Here is a 19,511-nt window from a genome sequence, read left to right as displayed (position 1 = left end):
GCTAGGAATTAATACAATGCTAGCATACACCTTTGTATTTATTCAGCGCAAGTCTTACTCTTAAGTTTTCAGCAAAGGTGGAAGGATGTGGAATAATTATCTATTCATACCACCATGCAACCCAATATTTCTAATCATGGGCTCTGCCCTTTGGGGTGTCATGTTTTATGTGAACATGAAACAAAAATTTGATAAAGCGGACATAATATCTCCTTTTCAAATAAATGAATCAACACACACACAAAAGACCAGGGAAATGCCCAACCTCCTACCAGAAGTTTGAAGTACTTTTTAGAAATGGCCAGACTCTACATCTTGTTCCATACATTTTTCTTTTAAATACAAAGCAAACAGAAGTCATATCAAATCTACAGGCAGCTGTTTGTTGCTACACATACAGCCAAACTTGCAAACACTAGTGCTTAAACAGCCATAAGCTATAAACAGATTAAAAACCCCATGATATGCACCAAGAACATATCATTATCCAGGCAAACTTCAGCTACATGTGATTAACCCAATTCTTCCATTTTTTCACCAATGCAAGTATGAAAGTATCACTTGCACCAGAGCCATCATTCTGTCCAAAATAAAATTACAATTACAGAAATTAAGTTTTAAAAAAATCAGTACTTTCCAAAATTATTAGAATGTATTACATGAAGAAATAATTACCTCATTGTTCTGCAATGCTTGTTTTCCACTTCTTTTACTGTAGAGGAAAAAAAAAATTTTACTTGTTATTAACACACATCTCTCTGCCTTGATCTCTACACAGAAGAGATAAAAAGGAAAGCTTGGGATTATCTCCCTATTTATTTCTTTCAAAGTAGTACAGTGTCTTCATAGGATGGCTACCTTTTATATTAAACTTACCTTCTGTGTTTATACTATTGCAATGAAACCTTATCCGCCCAGCGTTCAGTTTCATGTAGGGAAACTAAGTCTCCCTCTTTCATCTCCAAGTTTTGCTTTACCTTGGCTTCTGCACCATGAGCTCCTAGTGGTTTTATGTTTCTAACATACACTTTGCAAGCATGGCTCCATGGTTGCACCGACCACAAAAGAAAGCCACATGAATGCAGATGCAGCAACCCATGCAACCTGACTTTGATGTTCTGCACTATCTACACAACCTAAACAGATTTGTTTTGCATTGTATTTGACTTTCAAACAGCACATTTTACTATATATAAAGATGATTTGTTCATAAACATGTGCTGCAGGGGGAAAAAAAGTCATGAAACCAAGTTCCTGCAAAGGCGTGTACTGGAAGGGAAGCTGGTTTTTATTCTGTTCTTTTTCCTTCCCCTATATTTTACAGAACAGTTAAAAGAAAAATATTTATCAACTAGTGCTAAACAAACATTCTAAAGCACAACACTATTATTCTTCCTCTCCTTTTAAGAAAGGCAAACTCACACATAAGACCATTCTAGTTCATCTTTCTTCCTCTCTGAACATTCAAGCATCGGATAAGCGCATAAAGCTGTTGGGAGAGCTTTTATGTAGTTTAAAAGCGACAGCTAACCACACTAAAACGTAACCTACCATTTCTCAACCATCACACTAAAACATGAAGAGCAGGTTGCCTTAAAACTGCAATACTCATACACTTTCAAGACAGCACCTAGGAAATTACAGGGAAGAAGAAACTATGAAAGGCACAGCCCCTACTGCCTACAACATCAAAACAAGAGCAGACTGCCACACAACCAGTTACCCCACGACTTTATCAACAGCACCTTTTCACACTTGTGCTTTAAAGTTCTGCAAAGAAAATATCTAGGTCCAAGCCATGCCTATTTTAATTTACAATGATTACGAAGATCTATGAACGTCACTGACCAATGAATAAAAACAATTTAATTATTAGGGAAGGAAGAGGCAAGGTAGCAGAAAATATGAGAAAAGAAGGGAAGGAGGAGACCATGAAAGTGAGAAAGGAGGGATACCCGTTCTACAAGAACTTAATTAAAGGTAATGGTTTGATGGAAGCCTGAGAGGAGAGATAAAAATCATGTAAGACTACTTGTGCAAAAGACAGAACAAAGAACATGAAGGGCAGCAGAGGGCAGACTGGGTTAGAAGTAACTTTAAAAAGTTCAGAAGGGATATAATGCTTAATCAGGCCACAATGGAAACATATCTGCGGAAATGGTAACAGCGTGCAAAGTCCAAGAGACAATCTAGTTAAAAGACTACATCCTGGTGATGTAGGAGTAATGTATTTCTGGTACAAGGAACTTCTCATACATCTTGTAATTTTTCCAAAGTAGAAAAGATTGACCTATTTTTTAAAAATATCTTTGAGTATCATTCAGTCCAATCACATCTGGTTTGGGACTAGGAGAAAAGGAGTATTCTTAGGTGTGAATAAGTTCTGATCAAACTGAGTGGCTAACTCCCTAGATGATTCCCAGCTGGCAGTAAAGCAAAATGAAAACATGCTGCTCTTCCAGCTATGTTATAATAATTCCTAGCTTTGTTGCTTTGAGGCCTGCCAATGGTCGAAGTCACAACACTTACAACTATTTCAGCTTTAGAAAGATCATAAATTAATACAATAAAATAAAAATATATTAAGATGATTAGGCCCAGAATTATTCTGGCAGTTCAATACCTTTCATGCATTTATTCATACTTTTCTTCGTACAGTAGCTGTTGAGAGAAATACAGTATCTGAAACTGCTGAGACGAAGCTAAGTATCCATTAAAGAGAAAGGACTGTTCAGAAATAGTGATGTGGCATTTAATTGTGAATTCAAATTTAAATAGAATTTATAAAGTTTAAGCTAAAATTAAGTATTTGTAAATTCAAAACCTAATGAAAAAAGAAGAGTTTTAACAGTGTTTTGCTCTTTTTCTAAAAAAATTAATGCAAGCTCAAAACAAGACTAATACTTCAATGAGAACACAAATCTTCTGTATGAAGCATGGATTATCTAAGAGAAAAATAAATGTAGCTACATAGCTCCAAAAATGTTGCTCTTGCTAGTAAGATAAATAATCCATTGTTATTTTAACAAGTAAAACCATTTTAGTTGCAACAAAAGACTGTGCCATAGTTCTGCCTGGAATGAGACTTCCGCAGGCCAATTACTGCAGATCTTTTCCTTCTCAAGAGTCTCATTTTTCAGTCCGATACCCACCAGCACTACTCCAGACTATATTACACTATTGTAAAACCTCTTTTGTGAGAATTGTGGTTGCATTCTCATTGACTTTAAAGACTAAATAACACCCTCAATTAGTCAGCACGAATACAACAAGGCTATTTGGTTACAGCAGAGAGCTCTAACGTTTGGAATAGATTCAAGCTCTCAACTGTTTCAGACCTCTCCTTTCCTTAATGCTGGAGCATCTCAAGCCTTACTGGTGCAGGAAGATTAAAGGCTACATGCTGTCCCAACTTCCTACCGCAATTAACTACTCTGGCACAGGGGCCAGCGTCAAACAGCACAGTGGAACAGCTTGGAACAGAAACACAAGGCTGCTTTATACTGCAATGTTAACTTTAGTGAATATCCTATCAACACTTACCGTTTTAATTTAAACTGGGCTTCTTATTATCACAGGAATGTCTTTAAGTTCAAGTGCTACGGGTGCTTGACTTAGTGATGCAGTAGGGTCACGGCTACAACAGCTTAGGTTAGTACAATTCATCAGATGCTTATTCAGTCAATACTACTACAATTCAGGTAGGTACTATCAAACTGCAGAAGAGCTCTACTTTTGATCTTTAGTCACTCTCATTTCATTACAAGGTACTCACAATCAAACCTTTCACTGAGTATGTGTTGAGGCTGAAGCTGGACTGGCTGGGACAACGAAAGATCTTAAAGTAAAAACAACTTCCAGTTTGAATGGGAGTAGCATCTGATTCAGCAGGGATGTGAAACATGCCCTATAGGGAACACGTTTGTGTTCCTCTCTACTTCAAAGTCAGAACCATGAAGTGACCATTCACCATTAATTTCTCCCCCTTTCCTTCTATATCAGAAAGTCCTAGGAATTTTTTTCCTACCATTCCGTGGATTTTAACTGCTTTTTTTACTTGCAGCCATCAGTTCCCCTGAGGCATTAGATTTTATCAAAAAGAATTCAATAGTTACATTACAGATACTAACACAATACAGGACCTTGCTTTAGGTGATAAAATAAGACTACAAGAACACATATTCAAGACAACTTTATGTCAAGGAAAAAAGTATGGCATATACCACAAAGAAATGTCAATCAGAATGATACTGCCTAACTTTGCAGCTTAAAAATAACAATGTGATATTAAACTGAACCATGACAGTTTAAATACAGAGAGAATACTTTGAAAGCATGAGTCAAGCACAGATTAATACAGTAATATTTACTCAAAACTACACAAAAACCTGCATATTGAACCACTCTAATTCATGTCTCTGAAATAATAAACCTGTAGAAATATTAAAGCTAGCTTTCTTCCAAGCTCTTACTGTACCAACAGAATACAGAGTTGTGTAGCAAAATCACTTAACTTACTATAACTCACCTCCAATATCTGCTTGCTTTTCAGTTTTTCCACACAAAAGATGATTGAAACTAAGTTTACTGCCAGGGAGTTGTGAAAAAAAGATCTGCCAATAGGGTAATGAAATAGCAGACTTCATTAACTAACAAGTAAATAACGGACAGATTGACTTTTGTGCTTCCTTTGTGCCTTCACACACAAGGGGGGGTGGTGGTGGTGAGGTTTTTGAAAAGGGCTACAAGACAATATTTAGAAAAAAGGTAAGATAAATTGTGGTATTACAATATTTCTAATGCTGAGACAAATCTATTAATTTGCATAAAAATGAGGATAGAAACACAGACAATCCATGATGAAGCAACAATTAAGAAGTATTCCTGCATAGTTTCTTTACAGTTGTCCATGGAACCATTAAAAATGTTAATTATATACATCCCCACCTGTATTCAGCAGCTTCTACTACTACATTAGTCAAGTCTTTCTCCAAACTTCCAAAGTCTCAGGTTTAAATTTTGAAGCAATCAATAAGTCAACTTCTACTTTCAAAAGCAGAACATCATCCATAGATCACCACAGTTGAAACAGCAGCCCCCCTGCATCTCCGATGCTGCGGGCTACTCGTAACAACTGCACAGATTTTAGAGCAAACATACATGCAACAAGTGACAAAAGATATCAGGACTGGAATGACACAACTACACCAGTCTTTTCATTCATACATGCATGGGAATGAATACCAACTCACTAAAGTAAATTGGCAAGTACTTAACTGATAGACAGTAGGCAATACAACAAAACACTTTCCCCCCACGTTAAGAAATACGAGCAGCCAAAACCAGCAAGATATTTTAAGGAAACTAATAAAGAGTTTCAGGACTCTCTATATTTGGCAGCAGATCCTGCTTCGAGGGCAGCACAATAGCAAGGGGGGGAGGCAGAAAGCTTGGTGATAATACCACAAAATTTCATTCCCCAAGTAAGTGTTCGTCACAGCACTCAGTCTTTGTGTTTAACTCTATTTCCATACCAGTGAAGCTGTTCTCTCTAAAGAAATGTACTCAAAAAGAATCATTCTCAACACTACAGAGGAAAGTGATTTGAGAAACGTGGAAAAGCTTTCAAGAGGCTGTTTAGTCTTCTTACTGAAAGGTCTCAGGAATACAAGTTCTGTGGTATTTATTAGCAAACAGGAAAAAGTTAAACGATTACTGCCTCTTTCCAGAACAAAGTTCAGTGGAAGCAATCTACACCAAGCTAAGCGTAACAACAGGGAACTGCAGATGAAGAGAGATAAGCAAAGCTTCCAGTTTGAACAGGGGTGGAGAGGAAAGAAATGTTTGAAAATGTTATGTTGTGCTTACTTGCAAAAAAAGCTGCACATTTCAGGACGTGCTACCTTCCTTCTGTGAGCAGGATGAATAGATTCTGCTCAATACAGTGCAAAGGAAGAACACTTGTTTTAGGGATAAGGGCTTTTCAAAGAGCTGTCACCTCTAAGCAATCTATGTATTTATACTTTGCAGAGCTTACATTCTAGAATGGCACCAAGCAATTTTCATAGCTTTAAAAAAACACACAAGGTAAAAGATTTTGTAACAGTTTACGATTATTTCAAGTAAGTTTTGCAGCCAAGATACTATTGCAACATTATAAAGACAGAATACAAAACAAATTACTAAAGATGGAAGGCAACAGCATATCTTGTTACAGCGTGAAGAAATACTTATAGTGAGAAAAGTACAGTGTCGCTCATAGCACACTCGCTGGTTGACACAGCTTCATAGCGCATATCCCCTCAGAGGAATAGAGAGCAGCAGTACATTTACTTCAGGTCAAAGGCAGTCACCTTACTCAGAAGCCTGGGCATAGTCCAAAAGCATGCCCATTTACACACTACACCCCGAGCACACATGGAAATCAAGTGCAGTGTTTTCTTGGCTCTAGGTTGACGGCTAGTTGCAGCATAACCAAAAATAATGCAAGGGGAATGCATCCAGGCAACTCAGACAGGGACTCTGAGAAGGTCACAGACAGCTATGTCACTACAAGCAGGGGCTCTGAATCACTCTGCGCTGCTAAAGCTCAAACAGTTTCTACAAACAGAACTGTTGTAGAGGAAGTTCTACCTTTCAATAGAAGTCTGCATCTTGGTCACAAAGTAACATTACGAAAAACCTCAGAGCTATTAGTTTTTCCATAAGGTTGTGCTCTGGTCTGAGCTGTGGCTGGAGCTCTCCTTCATAGGTAAGAGTGGAAAAAGACTTCTACCTAGTTCCCTACAAAGTGAAAAAGAATAGTTTCACAATGTTACATGTACTTCCCACTAGATCTTGGCTTACAGAGCAATCATTTCATGCTACTTAATAAGAATGAAACCACTAATTAACTACCTAGGTCCAAAGCAAAGGCAGTTTGAATGCTAGGAGTAGGGCTGAGTCATCTGGTTCCTCCTGTCTCCATAGCCTCCAGCTGAATACAGGGTTTCTGAGCCCCAGGCAGGCTTTTCTACAAGATCAGAGTTTAGATGCATTATCTAGTAATTCTATCTGTATGTTTTGCTTTTTTTTTTTTTCCTTAAATGCTAGTGCACACACAGCAAGTAGAGGATTGAACAGTCACATTCATGTTCTGGATAGACCTACTTTAATGTAGTTGTGTAGAGATTTTCTTTTTTTTTTTTTTTATTTTTTGACACATGCTACCTTTCCACAGAGCAGTTCAGGTTCCCTTTAAAGCTTCTACATACATGGAAACAGTCTATTAATGTGCAATGTAATGTCACCCTTCTTGCCAAACAGTCAGCGGAGGCTCTGCTAGAACAGGTCCCTTCATGCGAAGTTCACTAACAGGCTCACCCAAACATCTTCAGAACCTAAAGAAATGAGGCAAACCAACAAAAGAGAATAACACCCTAAATATTCCTAAAACCAGAATAAAAATGCATTAATTGCTTCAAGTTACAACTGCTAGTTGCTATATTTAAACTTCAGTGTTACATCTGAAAGTACCTCTAAATGTTTGAACACGTGTCTATTGTTTCTGATTGTACTTGTACCAATCACTGCCAAACTGCAGGTTCATGGGTGGTCCAGCCAATGATACAAGCAGACCATCTACTTCCACTCTATCAGAAGAAAAAGGCTGAGGAAACATAACACGGGCAAGTGCAGAGCTCCTGTGTCACCTAAGACTGTGTAAAATCCTATTTGATACAGTGTCAACAACTCTGTTGACCTCTCTGAACTCAAATGAGCCTCTTTCCCCTTGCTTTAATCATGTCTAACCTTTAAAGCCCAAGCACACAGTTTTCTCCCCTCATGTTTTTTTGGTTGGTTTTTGGTTTTTTTAATTTACAGAAAAAGATGCCAAACACCTGGGTTTCATAAATTCATTTAATACAAAATTGAATGTCCCGACTCTAGCCTCTTCTTGGATGCTAATGGATATGCCTGGGTGAACAAATAGGAGGAGCTGGAAGCTACCGTGCTGCTAGAAAGCTATGATCTGGTTGCCATTACTGAAACTTGGTGAGACAAATCCCATGACTGGAGTGTGGCAATTGATGGCTCCAGCCTGTTCAGAAGGGACAGATCTGGAAGAAGAGGTGGAGGCGTTGCCCTCTATACCAGAAAGCGAATAGACTGTGAAGAGCTGTCCTTGAAGAGTAGCCACGAACAGGTCAAAAGCTTATGGGTCAGAATAAAAGACCAAGGCAACAAAAGGAACCTTGCGGTTGGTATATACTACAGGCCACCTGATCAAGGAGACCCTACCGATAACACCCTCTTCCCCCGCTGCAGGAGGCTTCACACTCACAAGCTCTCATCCTACTGTGGGATTTCAACCACCCTGACATATGCTGGAAAAGGAGCACAGCAAGCTGTAGGCAATCCAGGAGACTCCTAGAGTACACCAAAGATAATTTCTTAACCAAGGTAATTGACACCCCTACTTGAGGGGATGCAATACTAGACCTAATGATGGCTAATGCAAATGAGCTCATCAGTGACATCAAGATTGCAGGCAGCCTGGGCCACAGTGATTACGCACTGGTAGAGTTCAAGATCCTGAGGGATATGGGACAGGCAAGAAATATAGTCAGGACCCTAAACTTCAGGAAAGCAGACTTCCAGCTCTTCAAGGAGTTAGTCAGTAGGATCCCCTGGGATATGGTCCTCAGGAGCAAGGGAGCAGAACAGAGCTGGCAAATATTTAAGGATGCTTTCCATAAAGCACAAGAGCGCTCAGTCCCCAGATGTAGGAAATCAGGCATGGAGAAGTCCCTGGTGACTGGAAGAAGGGTAACAGTGACTCTGTTTTTAAGATGGGTAGAAAAGATGACCCTGGAAATTAAAAACCCGCCAGCGTCACCTCTGTGCCTGGAAAGATCATGGAACAGATCCTCCTAGAAGCTCTGCTAAAGCACATGGAGGACAGGGAGGTGACTAGAGGCAGACAGCACAGCTTCACCAAGGGCAAGTCCTGCCTGACCAATCTAGTGGCTTTCTATGATAGGGTAACCACAACAGTGTACACAGGAAAACCAACAGATGTGATCTATCTGGACTTCTGCAAAGCTTTTGACACGGTCCCCCACAACATGCTTCTCTCTTAATTGGAGAGAGATGGATTTGGTGGGTGGACTGTTAGGTGGATAAGGAATTGGTTGGATGGTCACATTCAGAGAGTAGTGGTCAATGGCTCCATGTCCACACAGAGATCCATGACAAGTGGTGTCCCTCAGGGATCCATACTGGGACCAGTGCTGTTCAATACCTTCATCAATGATAAAGATAGCAAGATTGAGTGCACCCTCAGCAAGTTTGCAGTTGTCATGCCAGAAGGACATGATGTCACTCAGAGGGACCTGGATGAGATGGAGAAGTGGGCCTTGAACCAGGAGGTTCAACAAGGCCAAGGGCAAGGTCTTACATCTGGGTTGGGGCATTCCCCAGGTTCCGTACAGGATGGGGGATGACAAGATTGAGACCAGCCCTGCACAGAAGGACTTGGGGGTGCTTGTTGATAAGAAGCTCGACATGAGCCAGCAATGTCCGTTTGCAGCCCAAAAAGCAAACTGTATCATGGGCTGTACCAAAAGAAGTGTGCCCAGCAGGTCAAGGCAGGTGATTCTGCCCCTCTACTCTGCTCTCATGAGACCCCACCTGCAGTATTGTGTCCAGTTCTGGAATCCTCAACGTAGAGAAGGAGATGGAGCTGTTGAAACAGGTCCAGAGGAGGCCACAAAGATGATCAGAGCTCTGGAGCATCTATGCTATGAAAATAGGCTGAAAGAGTTGGGGTTGTTCAGCCCGGAAAAGAGAAGATTCTGAGAATACCTTATTATACCTTTCCAGTACCTGAAGAGGGTGTATGAGTACGCAGGGGAGGGATAACTGACAAAGGCATAGAGTGATAGGATGAAGGTGAATGGGTTTAAATTGGAGAGGGGAAGATTTAGATTAGACATTAGGAAGAAAATCTTCACAATGAGGGTGGAGAGGCTCTGGCACAAGTTGCCCCGGGAAGCTGTGGTTGCAACATCCCTGGAGGTGTTCAAGGCCAGGCTGGATGGGACCTTGAGATGCCCAGTCTGGTGGGAGGTGTCCCTGCCCATGACAGGGGGTTGGAACTGGGTGCTCTTTAAGCTCCCTTCCAACCCAAACCATTCTATGATAGGAAAGGCAAGTGTGTCTAGAAGCAGATTCTAACAACTTTTATTTTGCTTCCTTACCATATACTACAAATTCCTTCCTATCAAGTCCATTCTGTTCCTTCCCCTTCCCCAATCTTGCAGTTCCAAACTCTTTGCCCTAACCACCTCTTATTATTCTTTTCAGTCCCTTCTTGCAGCAGAAAGCTGCATGAGTTAAACACCTTCTTTTGGAAAATAATCTAAGTTCATTCTCCAAATGTGCAAGTCCTGCGCTTCAAACTACAAGGATATTCTGGGACACTTCTCGCTAGAGGGGTAGTGGACAATATCCAGCTCCTTTATGTAATACGCTTTTTAAGGTTTTATTTCTGAAGGAATGAAATCTTAAGCAAATACTCTGCTGCTTCTTGTTTGAAGAGTAATGTGTAATACTCAAGACAAAGCTCATAAAACAGACAAGGGATTAGATTTTTGTGGATGAAAGGTAACATATAACTCCATTTTATTTTACATATGTTGCATATGAAAGGCTTTTTTTCCTTGTACAATCCTTTTTGTGCATTTATATTTAATATGGGCTTAATGTCTTGTTTAGGACAACCAAATTGGAGAAGCAGAAATGTAAAGGTTGGCAGATAGAGGAGTGAAGAGGGTTGAGCATTCCAACAATTTTGGCCATTTTTTTTGTTTTAAAAATGGTGCAAATATGGACTACAACTCCCAGTCATGCATTGCCAGTAATATTGAGACTATTCACATTCAATTAAAATAGTCAATCATAGCAAACTGTTATCCACTAGTAACAGCAGCTGTTAAAAAGAGAAACATTTGTTGTGTTTGCACACAACCAGACAGAACTTGTATTACAGCAAAATGCATCATTTATGGAAATAGTAAGGATTACTTCAAAGTTTTATTTCAATGCTTTTTATTGCTTAAAAAATCCATTTAAAATATCAGTCTTTCCAGACCTTGCTCAGTGACAAAGTTTTGGACATTCAACTTTTCTCTTGCTTTTAATCAGCAGGGAACAAAGTACAAATACTGATCCAACTTCTGCTGGCTTCCCTTCCTTCTTCCACTCTATAAATCTTTTTCTAATACTCAAAAGTGGGTGGAAAAAAAGAACCACTGGTCTTTAAAATAGATTTTATGAGACATTTCCCCAAATCGAATCAACATTTTCAACTGTCAAAACACTGATTTTCAGTGCTGGAGTCACTTTTGTGTGCAGAAACAGAACTCGATGGATCAAATTCATGATTCTTTTTCCTGCATCACATACCCAGGATAATGTAATCTCTCAAACAAGACAACTTCTTATCATTCTAAAAACCCCAAATACTACAAATGAATTCAAAACTGCATTTACACGTAACAAGTTCATCCTTCCCAAGAAGAAGTGAAGTTTTTCCAAGGAAACAAACTTTGAGGAGAGCTACTCAAATGGAGAAATCGTGCATTTTTCTTTCCATGCTTTACTCCAATGAAGTAAGATGGAATACTAACAAGTTACTATAAGCAAACAGTTCTATGCTGTTGTATTTTGCAGAATCCTTTAGAAAGCTGTGGTTAAAATATATTGTAACCTGCAAGCGATACCACCTCTCAATTCCGCAAATCTGATGAGCGATGTAATAGCTCTCAGAGAAGAACATCTGTGACTAATCCAGCTAGCGCTAATTAAGTGATCTTTGACCTACTAAGGCAAGTTAGCATAACATATACAGCTTAATTAGTCATACATTACTATTTGATAGTTGTCCCAGACCTTGCCTCTATTGTCTGACAGCAGAAAAGTAGGTGAAAGTTGCCTCTTCTTTCCTTCCTGCTATCATTTCTGTAACTTATTATTCTATATGAAAATTAACACACACAATATGAAAAGTCTGTGTAACATCAATTTTTTGTTGCACATTCAAACATATTTGATTTACTAAAAGAAGATTGTTTTAACTGTATTTTTTTTTAATTTGTATGTTATTTTCCTTTTCAACTTTGACCAGCAGCGATACTGAACAGTGATACTGAACGAGGCTGACATGCCAGCAATGCTTTAAAAAAGGACATAAAATAGACAGAATAGACTCACTTATTCCAGGAAAACATGATATAACAGTATATCTTATTTTGAACATAAAGTATGTATAAGCATAAATACTTAAGTGCGTGTTCTTAAATAAACTATGTGAAGAAGGAGGATGTTTCACAGGTAAAGTCTACAGTTGCACTAATCACTTCACTTGAATATTAAGGCCAGTACTTTGCTGTTTATATTCATCTGCAACATTCACTTTTGCCCTTAGGAAGTGTAAAACTAGAATTTCACCTTCCAGAATTCAAGAAGCTGAAATTCATCTCACACTAATAGGACACAACATTTTCAGGCATTATATACCAAGGAGAACAAAGGAATCCACACACTTAAAACAAAATCACCACTGTTCTTCACACACTTTACTCAGTCAACCTTGGGAGCAGGTACACTACCAGTCTTCTTCCAGACTACTGAGACTGCAAGCGAAATTCTTCTCCGTCGGAATAAGTAAATAAATATAGGACAGCCATACTCGCTCAACTTTTCCCTCTTCCCAATAAGGCAGAGAGATACACAACAGGGGAATCACAGGGTACACCAGGCCCTGCAGATTTTTATCATTACTACACAAAGGTTTACCACTTGTTATTATGTCAGCACCATACACCAACACAAGTATGCTGGAATATGTAAAGATTTGGCACAATGACAATCCTCTCCAAAAGTAAGCTATAATTTACATTAGCAATGAAGCATTAAGAAATGAATGATACATGAGCTGAGACTAAAGGAGGATGAGGCAATGGTAATGACTAGATGTTTTTGCCTAGGCTGGTGGCAGAGGCAACACAGCTTACCTACTGCCTAGTCTTGATAGGTAGCATTCTGTAAGGTTCCTGGCAAGGTTTGCCTCACAGGGAAACACAGAGACAAGAATGACAACCAGTAGGCAAAAACCATCCTCAAAAATAGCATTCAAGCATCAGCACAGCTATTACTGAAACAACTGAAAGTTGGATGTTTGGAATATATGGCCACAATACAGCACCAGTAGTAAATAGGATCTAAGTTGTCCGGGGACTCAAAAGCATAAAGCAACACACATGCACAAGTGGAACAACCAAGTTTGCAAGCATGGTACTTTATTTAGGAACTGCATTTCTAATAGATCTATGAATGCAAAATGGCTTGAGAGAGGAAGATTGCAGCAACAAAGGGTGAGGGATCAGAAAGACTGCAGTACAGACAGAGGAAAAGGGATAGATCGGGCCAGGCCCTCTCAACTCCATTCAACTACTGAATTAACCAGAAAATAATTCATTAATTATATCCACTTTCCAGTTCTCACTGACATTGCTACAGTGTTTGGTCCACCTAACACATACCAATGCCTCGGATTTTTAACATTGTAACTGGCAAACCTGAAGATTCACACCAGAAGGATTCATTCTAAATACAGTATTCAGCATTAAGGCTAATGCTTACTTTCAGTGTACTGACTCCCAAGCTAACAGATGCATTGCCATTGTCAAGTCCTGCAGAGCAACATCAGAAGATTTGCAAGCAAAATAGTTTATGGGGACAACACAGAATCCACACTGTATTTATTTCAGGGATCAGGAGATTACTCTGAACAAGTTCTAGCCTGCTCCTGTGAACTGAATGCTCCTAGTAGTGGAAATACACTAAATGCACTTCAAAACTACCCTGGACTTGCATTTACATTTGAACACATGCACCAGTCTGAACGTAATCTAGTTCAGGTGCTCCAAGATCACTCCCCAATAAAGGAAGAGCAAGGTAAGCATGGACAAGTGGAAGATTCACTTTAAAAGAATACTCTTGATCTGAATTAAAATGTAGATGCTCCTGGAACATCTGTATGGCCTAGCCTTTCTTACAAACACCTTTATAATATATGAAGTACAAAAATCTTGCACTACGCTGCCAGTATCTCTTCCAGTTGATAATTTTTATGCCGTTCTATATAGCTTTTTTCCTTTTTTACAATGGTATTTCACTAAATAAGAGAGATAACTGAAAAATACCATCCCTCCTTGAGAGTCTGATAGAAAAGTAACTCTCAGCACTAGTTTGGGATCTTCTTGTTTCTGCTCTTGTGAAAACAATGTAAGGGAGTAGATTCATGAACTGCTGGCAGCATATCAGTTTCTGACAGGTTATATGACAAAGTTACCTAACTTCATGAGGTTCTTTAAGATACTATGTTGTGCTGGTTTTGGCTGAGACAGAGTTAATTTTCTTCCCAGTAGCTGATATAGTGCTCTGTTTTGGATTTAGTATGAGAATAAAGTTGATAGCAACAACTAAAACCATCAGCATAAGCAGTGTTTATCCTAAGTCAAGGACTTTGCAGCTTCCCATGCTCTGCCCATGAAAAGCTGAGAGGTAGAAGAGACGGGATAGTTACCCCAAGATGGCCAAAGGGGGATTCCATGTCATATAATGTCATGCTCAATATATAAACTGAGGGACCTGGCTGGGGGGAAGGCGACCACTGAATGGTGATGGGCTTCGATCATCGGGTGGTGAGCAATCGTATTGCACATCACTCATTTTCTATATTCTATCCTTATTACTACTCTTATTCTCTCTCCTTTTTGCTGTCCCACTAAACCGGCTTTACTTCAGCCCACACATTTTAGTTTTTTTCACTCTCCTCTCCTTGCAAAGGGAAGGTGAGCTAGAACCTGCCTGGTGCTCAGCTGCCAGCTGGAGCCAAACCATGACACATGTCTATGAAATGAACTAGGCAAAATAAAACTGGATTGTTGCTTAATCGCTGTTATGCTATTACTTAAGTCTGTTGACTAAGTCAAGACCTAGTACGGGGATAAGTGCAGCAGCTACACAATATCTAACTGTACTACCATAACATCCTCCATCTGTGGATACCTGGCTGCAGATTATTGAGCAAACAGGCTAAAATCACAAAATGATTGAGTCTGAGGCATATTCCTCATTTGTCACTCTTTATGGTACCCAAGGGGTTCTCAAGAGATTAGCAGATGCACACCTTGTACCACAAAAACATCCTAAGAGGAAGCATCAACCCCTTTGGATTTGCTGTCCCTGTCCCTGGAGGGGTCACAGCCACCATTGCGGCCCACGGTTTGCAAATAGGGTGTCCTGAGACATCCCTGGAACCTGACCTATCATAGAATCACAGAATCACCAGGCTGGAAAAGACCTTTTGGATAATCAAGTCCAGCCATTCCTATCAAACACTAGACCATGCCCCTGAGCACCTTGTCTACCGGTCTTTTAAACACCTCCAGGGAAGGTGACTCAACCACCTCCCTGGGCAGCCTGTTCCAGTACCCAATGACCCTTCCCGTGAAAATTTTTTTCCTGATATCCAGTCTGAACCTCCCTTGGTGGAGCTTGAGGCCATTGTCCCTTGTCCTGTCCCCTGTCACTTGGGAGAAGAGGCCAGCACCCTCCTCTCTACAACCTCCTTTCAGGGAGTTGTAAGGAGCAATGAGGTCTCCCTTCAGCCTCCTCTTCTCCAGACTAAACAACCCCAGCTCTCTCAGCCGCATCTCCTAAGACTTGTTCTCCAGTCCCTTCACCAGCTTTGTCGCTCTTCCCTGGACTCGCTCCAGAGCCTCAACAACCTTCTCGTAGCGAGGGGCCCAGAACTGAACACCGTGTTCGAGGTGCGGCCTCGCCAGTGCCGAGTCACAGCCAGGAGAACGGAGAACCCGAACATCACCGAGCGTCAGGGCGGGTGGGTGCCCGCCGGAGCGGCCCCGGCCCGGCCCCTCTCCCCCGGCCCCGGCTCCCCCCGCTCACCCGTGCTGCGCCGCCGCCCGCCGCTTGCTGAGCAGGCAGAGGAGCGCGCAGGCGGCGGCGGCCCCGGCCACGGCGGAGCGGTGCGCGGTCAGGTACTTGCTGTAGGCGGCCATCGTGAACCGCAGCCCAGCGCGGCCGAGCGGGGGATGCCGGGACGGGCCGGGCGGGGCGGGGCTCGCGGCCGCCGGCACCTCCCCGGGGCGGGGCCGCCGCGCGGAGCACGGGACGGGGCGGGCGGGGAGCCGGGACGGCGCGGGGCAGCGGTGGGAGCTCCGCTCTGAGAGCGGCCCTGCGGAGGCGGACTGGCGGGGCTGGGCGGTGAGACGCTCGACGTGAGCCGGCGACGTGCGCTCGCAGCCCAGGCGGCCAACGGTGTCCTGGGCTGCATTAGAAGAAGCGTGTCCAGCAGGGCGAGGGAGGGGATTCTGCCCCTCTGTTCCTCTCTTGTGAGATCTCATCTGGAGTACTGTGTCCAGTTCTGGAATCGCAACATAAGAAGGAGATGGAGCTGTTGGAACGGGTCCAGAGGAGGCTACAAAGATGATCAGAGGGCTGGAGCACCTCTGCTATGAGGACAGGCTGAGAGAGTTGGGGTTGTTCAGCCTGGAGAAGAGAAGGATTCGAGGACAACCTAGAGCAGCCTTTTCAGTACCTGAAGAGGCGACAAGAAAGCTGGGGAGGGACTGTTTACAAAGGCTTGTGGTGATAGGACAACAGGGAACAGATATGAACTGGAGGTCGACAGATTTAGACTAGACATGAGGAATTTCCTCATGATGAGGGTGGTGAGGCGCTGGCACACGTTGCCCAGGGAAGCTGTGGCTGCCCTGTCCCTGAAGGTGTTTAACGCCAGGCTGGATGGGCCTTGGGCAGCTCTCACTAGTGGGAGGTGTCCCTGTCCATGGCAGGTGTGTTGGAACTGGATGATCTTTAAGGATGGATGATCTTCCAACCTGAAGTATTCTATGACTCTATAATGATTTTTATGGCCATAAGAGGAGCTGCCAGGACTGACTTTCATAGGGTGCAGTGAGTTGTCAGCTGTATGAGTCCAGGGAAATGATAAATGGTGGTTGTATAATCTTGGATACCTTATAGTGTTACGTGCTTTAAGCTAAAGAAACTGTGAATCTAAAAGAGGACCAATTTCACAAAGAATCATAGGTGTTCGCTGATTGGCAGGCAGTACTTGCTGTAATCTTAGCAGATCATTTAAATCCTACAGTTATGTGTGTTATTTTCTTCATCTGTATTCATAGAATCAAAGAATCATAGAATGGTTTTGGTTGAAAGGGACCTTAAAGATCATCCAGTTCCAATGCCCCTGCTATGGGCAGGGACATCCCACTAGATTAGGCTGCCCAAGGCCCATCCAACCCGGCCTTGAACACCTCCAGGAATGGGGCAGCCACAGCTTCACTGGGCAACATGTGCGAGTGCCTCACCAGTCTCATAGTGTAGAAATTCCCCCTTATGTCTAGTCTACATCTGCCCCTCTCCAGTTTATGACCATTGCCCCCAGTTCTATCACCACAAGCCTTTGAAAACAGTCCCTCCCCAGCTTCCTTGTTGCCTCTTCAGGTACTGGGAGGCTGCTCTAGGTTCTCCTCAGAGCCTTCTCTTCTCCAAGCTGAACAACCCCAACTCTCTCAGCCTGTCCTGTATGGGAGGTGCTCCAGCCTTCAGATCATCTTTGTAGCCCTCCTCTGGACCTGTTCCAACAGCTCCATATCCTTCTTACACTGAGGATTCCAGAACTGGACACAATACTCAGGGTGGGGTCTCATGAGAGCAGAGGAGCAGAATCCCCTTCCTCTCTCTGCTGGCCACGCTTCTTTTGATGCAGCCCATGATATTGTTGTCCTTCTGGGCTGCGAGCACACATTGGTGGCTCATGTCAAGCTTCTCATCAATCAGCACCCGCAAGTCCTTCTCTGCAGGGCTGCTCTCAATCACATCATTCACCATCCTATATTGAAACCGGGGATTGCCGTGACCCAGGTGTAAGACCTTGCACTTGGCCTTGGTGAACCTGATGAGGTTCACACAGCCCCACTCCTCCAGCCTGTCCAGGTCCCTCTGGATGACATCCCGTCCTTCCAGTGTGGGAACTGCACCACTCAGTTTTGTGTCATCTGCAAACTTGCTGAGGGTGCACTCAATCTCGCTATCTATTATCATCAATGAACAGACATCATATAAGATAAGATAAGGAAGCAGGGAAGCCACATAGGTGCACTGGCAGACAAGGACAAGCTTGGGCTGCACCTCTCCCCTCCTGCCCCCTGGTTGAAAGCTTATCAATGAGGAAGACTTCAAACCTTCATCATTGGACCCCTAGGAGGGGTCCTCAAGACCGCTCAAAGGACCAACTGCACATGCAATCGAGGCATGTAGATATGTTCTTGATGTCTTGGAAATATGACTACGTAAAACATTTTTTGGAGGTGAAATGAATATGCATAGAACTATAACATAAAAGATGCACGGTTTTCTCACTTGGTGTGCATGTTTGGAGGAGCAATTCCCCCTGCACCCAGCACTGTAAATAAAGAATACCTGCTTAATAACAACCATCCAGTTATTGAGTAATTATCTCAGAATCCTTACCCAGCCGCACCTAGCCTCCCACTTTTGTGAGGAGTGCTAGAGTGTAAAGGGATTTGGAAGCTCCGTCCTTTGAATCAGAAACAATCCCTGTCACGGACAAAGCCACACCAGGTGCAGTGGGAGACACCAGCCAGCCTTCTACAAAACCAGTTACACTCACCCAGGTTCTTTTTTCCAGCAGTTATTGATGGTTTGCCAAGGTGAGCTATATCAGCAGAAACAGTCTTGCGAGCATGGTTGTATTAACACTGGATCTTCCCCTGTGGTCATAGCCCCAGGAAAGAGACCAGACGCTGTGTACCAAGTGTCTGTACTTTCTACAGGAACTGCCCAGCTATGTATTTAAAGCCGGCATTGGTGCAATGCTTGACACTGAAACAACAATTTCTTTGGTCAAACTTAAATGCAGATCAAAATGCAGTTAGAATTGATGTATCTATTTTTAGTCTAAAAAAGCTATTCATAAAGGCTTTTGTCAACATTTGAATACCTTTGAATGTTGTGCTTTTGTTATTGTAATAGAAGATTGTGTGCATGGGTCCGTCCATTTATCCAGCATTTCTATTTCTATCAGATATGTTTGCCTGGAGTAGCAGGGCTGAACCTGCAGCTTTCTGAGAAGTAATCTCTGTCTCTTCATTGTGAATCACCACATTTACTTTTCTGTCTTTCTGTCTCTCCCCCTCACCATCCTTGGTATCATCAGGAATTTTGCGGCAAGTTTATGTTTTGATATAAAAGCCTGAGTTTCCAAACATCAAATTGTTCACATTTTCTAGACCACCTAAGTCAGGTCTACTGCAGATATTTCTCTGGCCCTTGTTCTGTGGTGCTGGACAAATGGGTAATCTCCTTGCTTTAAAATACCTGTTGTACACGAGTGT

General features: G+C 42.1%; 1 protein-coding gene across 2 annotated transcripts in view; it reads right to left on the bottom strand.

Moving 5' to 3' along the window:
* The window catches only part of ABCD3 (ATP binding cassette subfamily D member 3), a 33,825-nt gene extending 17,680 nt beyond the window's left edge, over positions 1-16,145 (bottom strand). For both annotated transcript variants that reach the window (XM_069862131.1, XM_069862132.1), the window contains exons 1-2: positions 16,018-16,145; positions 676-712 (exon numbers count right to left, since the gene is read on the bottom strand). In XM_069862131.1, the coding sequence (XP_069718232.1) occupies positions 676-712; positions 16,018-16,130 (150 nt within the window). In that variant the 5' untranslated portion in view covers positions 16,131-16,145. The remainder of the gene's footprint in view (positions 1-675; positions 713-16,017) is intronic.
* Positions 16,146-19,511: the final 3,366 nt, after the last annotated feature.

This window comes from Phaenicophaeus curvirostris, chromosome 8 (genome assembly GCF_032191515.1).
Source record: "Phaenicophaeus curvirostris isolate KB17595 chromosome 8, BPBGC_Pcur_1.0, whole genome shotgun sequence".
Lineage (NCBI taxonomy): Eukaryota > Metazoa > Chordata > Aves > Cuculiformes > Cuculidae > Phaenicophaeus > Phaenicophaeus curvirostris.
The sequence above is the reverse complement of the archived record's forward strand: the minus strand, read 5'-3'. Positions and strand labels throughout refer to the sequence as shown.